At 30.7% G+C, this 7,733-nt stretch overlaps 1 protein-coding gene across 3 annotated transcripts; it reads right to left on the bottom strand.

Annotated features, from left to right (window-relative positions):
• Positions 1-1,329: 1,329 nt before the first annotated feature.
• Positions 1,330-7,504, bottom strand: LOC119679528. Of its 3 annotated transcripts, none has more exons than XM_038091929.1 (3): positions 7,439-7,504; positions 3,611-3,726; positions 1,330-3,522 (listed from the first exon to the last, which is right to left on the bottom strand). In XM_038091929.1, exons 1-3 carry the CDS (start codon positions 7,449-7,451, stop codon positions 1,411-1,413), a joined length of 2,241 nt encoding a protein of 746 aa, XP_037947857.1. In that variant the 5' UTR covers positions 7,452-7,504; the 3' UTR covers positions 1,330-1,410. The 3 variants fall into 3 exon arrangements, with proteins under 3 accessions (XP_037947857.1, XP_037947855.1, XP_037947856.1); XM_038091927.1 differs by having other exon boundaries at positions 1,330-3,537; XM_038091928.1 differs by lacking the exon at positions 7,439-7,504 and adding an exon at positions 6,911-7,007 and having other exon boundaries at positions 1,330-3,537.
• Between the last annotated feature and the right edge of the window lie 229 nt (positions 7,505-7,733).

Here is a 7,733-nt window from a genome sequence, read left to right on the forward strand (position 1 = left end):
TTCAATTATCACTAAGAGATATCGATCATTTTTAACATTTCAGTTTTTGGGTTTCCGATTATAGCAATTTAGCAGACAATCACAAAGCAGACAAAAATTACTTTCTCTCCATGGAATCTAGAAATAGAAATAGTAGACTGTGTCTTCGTTTTATAGTAGTGGTAGTATTATTAGCTTAATTTTTACTTCATTTTAAATTTGTTGTATTACATAGAAATTAATAAGAATTATATTATATGGCATATATAAAGCTTACAGTTGTAGCATTTAAGCCATCTGCCGTCATCTTATAGTGATAACTGAAATAAAGATGTTGTAATATAGTATCTGATATTAAAATATCTAATTATTTAGCTTACTTAGAAACTTAGGGTGCTTAAAAACATATTTGGAATATCTAAAAGTTATGAATACACCACCAACATCCTGTGGAAATACAAAACAGGAAAGTTTAAAAATACACCGTCAATATCCTGTGGAAATACAAGATAGGAAAGTTTAACAATACACCGTCATATATTGAGTTCTCTTAAATTTACATATTTCGTCTTTGGCAGTAGCTTTTGCCAGCCAACCCGATCAGTCGCTTACTTTTACCCATTAGTAGTACCGAATGTCTTCAAATCTATGGTCACATAGTCTAGTCATCTAGTCTGATTACGACAGCGAAGCCATTGGATTTTAAAGTGCTTAACTATTTTAATTTCGCGATATAGCGCATTGTTCTATATATTTCGATACTCATTACCAAAGTGTAAGAAACTATAAATTATTTAAACAATTTTTCTTTCGAATGCTCTCAACGCCTTTTAGTACTGTAGGTAATTGTCCAAATTTCTGCATCGTACAGCAGAGCGGGCATTATAAGAGACTTGCAGACCGTGATTTTTGTTTGTAGACCATAGACGTAGACCGAAGTAATAACTATTGGCAAAAATAAATGCTCTCAACGCCTTTTAGTACTGTAGGTAATTGTCCAAATTTCTGCACCATACAGCAAGGCAGTCATTATAAAAGAGTTCTAGACGGTGATTTTTATTTGTTTAAAGAGTTTTTTGTCTCACTTACCTACGTAGACCGAAGTAACAACTATTGGCAAGAATGATCCTTCGGTGAATCTCTACGTTAACATTATTTTTAGTGTTTACACTGGTTTCCACATAAACAAAGTTTTTCATATATTAGACTATAAATATATACTTACTTAACATTATAGCCACATCCTGGCTAATAAATAAAAGTAAAAAAAAAATAAGTAAAAATTAAAACAAAATCATTTCTGCAATAGAAATAGTATATTTTATAAAAATATATAATTTATTTATTGGTTTTTAAGTTGATAACACTTTTAGAAAAATTTTTTGATAATATATATTACTACTCTAAATTTTGAACCTGTAAAGACGATCACTACAATGAAAGGAAAGTTGTGGATATCTGCATAAACAAATTGTCCTTATCAGCTTCTTTTATAGCGCGTTTGGTAGCATATAAACAATTGATAAATCGTGGATGTTTAAGCTTACCAATGCCGATATGATAGTTCTTATGTCCGTCAAAAGTTATTAGTAGAAATAATTCATTGATGTTATAATTTCGTATACGTTTAAAAATTTCATTGTACAAGTCCTTCTTAATAATAGATATCAAACGCTGCGAACAGCAACGAAAGTCATTGACGTTTGCTGGGCTTAAATCAATCAATCTTTCCTTGGGCTTCACTGAGGTTTGAGGGTCGTCAAGAGAAAGTTCTATGTCCAAGCCAAAGTCATTTCTTAGTTCAGAATCCTTTCCAATACTAAGATGAGGTTCGTGAGGGGAAAGTTCCACGTCCAAGCTAAAATCATTTCTTAGTTCAGACGAATTTCCAATACTAAGATGGGAATCGTGAGAGAAAAGTTCCATGTCCAAATTAAAAATATTTTTTGGTAGGCAAAAATTTGCATTACTATGTTGTGACTTCTCAAGAGAAAGTTCATTGATTAAGCTAAAATCATTTCTTGGTTCAGAAGCATTTCCAATAGTAAGATGGGATTCGTTAGAGGAAAGTTCCATGTTCAAATTAAAATAATTTTTTGATAGGTAAAGATTTGCATTACTATGTTGTGACTCATCAAGAGAAAGTTGATTGATCAAGCTAAAATCATTTCTTGATTTGGAAGTATTTCCAATACTAGGTTGTTGCTCGTCACTCTTACGCTCGTAATTCTTATCCACTAATGATTTTACCGGTAGTGATAAGTTTCTTTCAAGTATATAATCACATTGTTTTTTTTCGTACGGATACCTATTTTTCTCACTCAGTGATAAATCTGTAGTTGGAACTAATTCACGGTACTGTATCATTTGATCCTGCTCTTCAATGTCATCATGCATATCAGTTGGTATTTGATTCTTAGGAAAATCTGCAGAAATATCAATTTGTCTGATTTTCGTAGGTTTGTGAAGCATTTTAATATTGTTCAGTGATTGCCGATTCCCTGAAGGACAGAAATTAATTGTTAGTTCCTTTATCATAGTTAAAGACTGCAGCTGGCATAAAATACTAGCTTTGATCTCTGCATATTTATAGCTCTTATACACTGTATCGATTATTTCGGTAGTGTTATTTAAGTTGTTTAAGATATTTGAACATTTCAAAGACCAATATTTTCCTTTAGTGATTATTGATTCCTTAAAACTTGATATTAATGGATCATGTACATGAACATATAATTTTGGTACTACTTTCGTGATTGAGTTATTATACGTTAAGTTATCTGTAAACGTTAGCGCTGGAATTGTACGTTTATAACAACGACTCTTAATAAAACTGTGTTGAGCTTTAAAAATAGTCTCCATATCCTTAAAAGGATCTATTACTATTTTATCCATGCCATCGTTTTGTATTATTTCCAAAATATTCCCGGAAAACCTAAACAAACTCTTGAGAATTTTTCTATCGTGATCCATTTGATTATAAAAATAATTATTTTTATTGATCTCAATAGGTGAAAAATATTCCCAGTCACTCAATTTACTAACGCGTTCAGTATTATAATGTTTGTTTAACTGTGTTAAGTCAGATTTTGTTTCCGCAGTAGAATTTGGATTATTACGATTACTCGAATGCAGAAAGTCGAAAAATTGCTGGTCTTCTACTGAAACAATCTGCAATGTATTCTTTGTATATTGTATACGCAAAATCTTCCCCCGATTTATTCCACGACCAATCTGACTTAAGCTGTTGCATGAGAACAACAAAATTTCACATACAAAGTCAAACTTAAATGTTTTACGTATATTTGTTTCTATAAATTTTAAAGCTTTGGACCAATCCGCATATTTCAGAAAACCATTTCTACATATTTGTCGTAACTTATTTAAAGCAGCTTTCACTTTTCCATTTACTTGGAAAGAATGTTCTTTATTTTCTTTCAATTTGAAATAGCATTTCCAGTTTAATAGATTGGGTTTTGTGTTTTGGGGACATTTTCGAAAATTTACAATTACAAATGCAGTAGGATCTTCATTGCCTTTATTCTGAAAATACTTTTTCTTTATTATCCAATATACAATACATTACAATATGATAGAATATTAAATAATAACTATTTAATAGAAATCTTACATGTTTTTTCGTTCTAAAATTGTTTTCAATTGGTAATTTCGACCAAAAAAGTGGAACTCCAGAAGACCACCGCGAAAAACATAAATGCTTTTTGCTTATAAAAATTCTGTAATTATCTAAAAAAAATGATGTCTACAGACTTTAGATGAAACTTTTAAAAAAACTTATTTTAGTTTAAAATAAGAATGTTAAATAAATGTATTATAAATTGAGCACGCCACACTGCATATAAATTGTTTTACTGAATTGACTTCATATCAATCACGATGTAAATCTCCTTATTCCACTCACACAAGCAAACAATGCTAAGCTTAGATCAAATGAGATTGTATCTGTACAGTAAAATAAATAAAAGTCTGTATGCCAGCCTACGGCACCAAGTACTTTATGATAAAGGAATATCATAATAATTATATAAAAGCAGCATCAAAGTACACATTATCAAAAATAAGTCGATGAACTATTTATCACCAAAATATCATTGTGCTTAATCATTTTTTAGATAATTAGAGGCTAAACTATACCGTTTTCAATTCGTAAATGTGGATTCAAGCAAGATGTACTTTCCATCCGTCAAATTTTGTTGTCCAATCGAACGATTTTAAAGTAATCTAAGATTTTTATAGTTGTGTTAGTGTCATATAAAACAGTTGTTAATTTCAAAGTAATCTTGATATTATCGAGTTTAATACATATCGAGAGTTATCAATCGAAAATAAAAATATATTGAGCGAGGAACTTGATTGTAAAAGTTATCCCAGATTAATTAGTCGAAAACGACATTAGTTGGATTATATAAATATGAGGACTAATCCTAATAGTTATAAAAATATTTTAATTGTTATAACAATGTGCAAGTCCTGAAGTATTTAGGTTTCTTGAAATTTATTGATATATTTTCTTCATGCATTTTTGTCATTTCATGGTCAGCGGAACGGGTTTTGATCTTATCAACTTTGATTTGGCTGACTTTTTATTGACTTCCCTTTTTTTTTAAATAAATATAATCGTGTCTCGGAAAAAAGTTTTTAAATTTTTTCTTTAGAAGATACAAACCCAAGGATTTTGAGAATTGGCATTTTAGACCAATTTTTATTAGTCCATATCTCAGGGTCTATAGGCTCTGCTTTTTTCATTAAAAAAATAATAAATTGAATTTCTTGTTATTATTAAAAAAAAAATTGTTTATAATTAGTTATTGTTATTATTAAATGATAGGGTATGAATGCACCGCGATCTACAAGATCTATTGTGCGCCTAAAAATCCAACTAAAACAATTCTAGACTACTTATAAATCTCGTAATTACTGTGGGCGTAACTTTACCTATATATATTTAATTTGGGATCAAGATCCCGCTTTCAAGGTAGTCAAGTCTACGTCTTGCCGCTGTTGCACATATTCTGATGATTCCAGAACTCCTTATAACAGAGTCGACAGGACAAAAAAAATGTTTTTTAGTGATTTTAATTGATAACACAGTATTACAGTATTTATTATAGTACTCATCTCGCATAAGATGTGTTCAAATTATGTAAATTTAAGAAAGTTCTGTTGTAAGTTTGTTTAATATTAAACAATTACCATTCTAATTTGTTAATTTAATATTTTTTAATTTATAAAATATAAATTTTTTACACTCAATATAAATCCACCACGTACATTTTTGGCACAACTAGTTATAATTGTACTCTTAACTTTCCTTACTAAAATAATAAAAACACTCGTTACTGGCAAGGAATTAAGCCAACAACACCCAAAAATGCAAAGCAACGAGTAGACAAAAGGATCTAAATCAATTGTGGATTTTGCTCATTTTGGTTTCTTAAAGTGCTGTTAACTGGCAGGGCAAATCAAAAACTTTTGTGTCATCATTTGTGTTGCTATTGTTGTTGCCGGCAGCTCCATTTATTTCGAAGCTGCCATCGTGCACTTCTTATGCATGTTGTCGGCGTCAGGAATAGCAAGCGCAGGAGTCAACTGGTGGAAAACACTTAAAACTCAAACCAACACAATGCAATGCATATAAATTGAATAAAACCAACATTAAATGAAGCTCAAGACTTCCAACAGACAACGTCAAGCAAATTTGTATAATCGTCGGCAAGTGTGTGCTGTGCAAGTATAAGTGTATAAGTGTAGTCATTATGACTCTAGTAGTTGTGGTAGTACTTTTGTATTTGGGTGCCATTATTTGTATATCACCATTTTGATTGTAATACTTTAGAAGTATTCGACATTTATTTGAAACTTTTTCAAATGACGCTACCAAATACGAACAACGACTAGAGCTTGCCAACATACAACAAAAACAACAAAAGCCATATCCTTTGACATTGTGCTGTATAGAGCACAGCATATAACTGCGTTTTAGCATAACTGTTGCATGCGGCAATGCCATGTGCTCGTTTTGAACATGTCTTCAACCAATTTTGGCAGCAAAAACAAATAAAACAAAAACAAAATGTGCAAAACATACAAAAAAAGAACTACACACCAACAAAGACGAAAGTAAACAAAGAAAACACAAATATCAACTGATATTTAAACAAAAAACTGTAGAACAGTATGTTGCTGCCCACGCCCGAGCACTCTTTCCGCAACGTCCTGATGTGCTGTGTAGGAAATGTGAAAATCGTTCCTTGTTCAGAAAGTTTTTATTTCCAAAGCACCACAACAACAATTACAACACCAAAAAACACAACAACTACTACTGCAAAGACAAAACGCTACTTGTGTTTTTTGTTTTGTTGTTTTTGTTGTTGTTGGAAGTTTGGCACATTAAAATTTACCATCGATTTTGGTCGTTTTGGTACAAAACGAAACGACGAGCGTTGGGTGCCGTGCGGTAATTTCCTTTTGCACATCTGCATTTGGACTGTCGTCATGGTCGTTTCAAATCGTTTTACATCGTTTTTACACTTCGTTTTACTTTTCATTAGGTGCGCATTTTGCATTTCGAGGGCAACGACTTGTTGCGCATTAAATATATGGGGTTTTATTTGCTTTTTATTTGGTTTCTGTATGTGTGCTCAGTGTGCTGCTTATATTGGTGTGAGTTAGCAGTTGCGTTTGTGTGTGAAAGCGCAACAGTAGATGTCGTTGGGTGGACATGAAATATTATTTGCTTCTTTTTTCGCTTTTACTGTAATGTTTTATGCTGTCAGTTATTTGTGGGGTTTTATTATCACGCGTTTGCTGATATATGGGTGCGTCGTCCTTTTTGACAGCATATATACGATATGGCTAAGAAATTCTACAAAATCACGTTTAAAAATATTTGGTTTGGTTCATTACGTACCTGACATTTTGCCAAATTTTAGTCTGTAACAATAGTCGCTTATGCAGCTTATATTCTTTTGCTCATTTTTGCCGACAGAACAAAATGAAAACAAAATCAAAAATAAAGGTATTTAATTTTTATATAAATAGACTTTAATATTTAAAAATTTAAGGCAATATTCTATGAATGACTTAATTTCAATATAATAATTTTTTTTAATTAAATTCTATCAATAATTTTGTGTTTGTGACATAAGTGATTAAACCTTTATAAATACTGACAAAAGCAGATTTAAAAAAAATAATATTAAAGAAGAAATCAATGATACAACAGCGAGCTGTATCAGTTGATGAGTGGAGATTGCAACACTAAACACGTGCCTAGGCAGATATTAAGATGAGCCAGCCATGTAATAAGAATGCTAGAAGAAAAACACAAGTAAAATTTTTATACCAACTCACTAGCAAACTCACTAAGAGAAATAGACGACCAAGCTGAAGATAATAGATTTATTGTTTAATAAATCGCTAGAGTTTCATAACATACCTGCATTCTCCATAATATCTCTCCTTAAAAAATATATGTTCGTTTGCAAAGAACCAAAAAACACAATTAGTAATAAATAAATGAAAATTTATGTTTATAGAAAAATTAATATATATCAAAAAAATTTAAGGTAAACTGATTTAAAACAGTTAAAAATCAAATAATTCCACATATTTATTATATGTTGAAGACAGATTTTGAAAAAGATATTAACATATCAACGGATTTTTCTATAGTTCTTTGAAGAAAATAATTACTAATAACTAAAACTAGTTTAGATTATTTTGATAGCCAA

The sequence above is a fragment of the Teleopsis dalmanni genome, chromosome 2 (assembly GCF_002237135.1).
Source record: "Teleopsis dalmanni isolate 2A chromosome 2, ASM223713v2, whole genome shotgun sequence".
In the NCBI taxonomy this organism is placed as follows: Eukaryota; Metazoa; Arthropoda; class Insecta; order Diptera; family Diopsidae; genus Teleopsis; species Teleopsis dalmanni.

Bases quoted from the DNA above. Each gene is read 5' to 3' on its own strand.
- LOC119679528 (XM_038091927.1), bottom strand. The intron at 3,538-3,610 runs GTAAGATTTCTA...TGGATAATAAAG, and splicing joins ATTTTAGAACGAAAAAACAT to AAAAAGTATTTTCAGAATAA.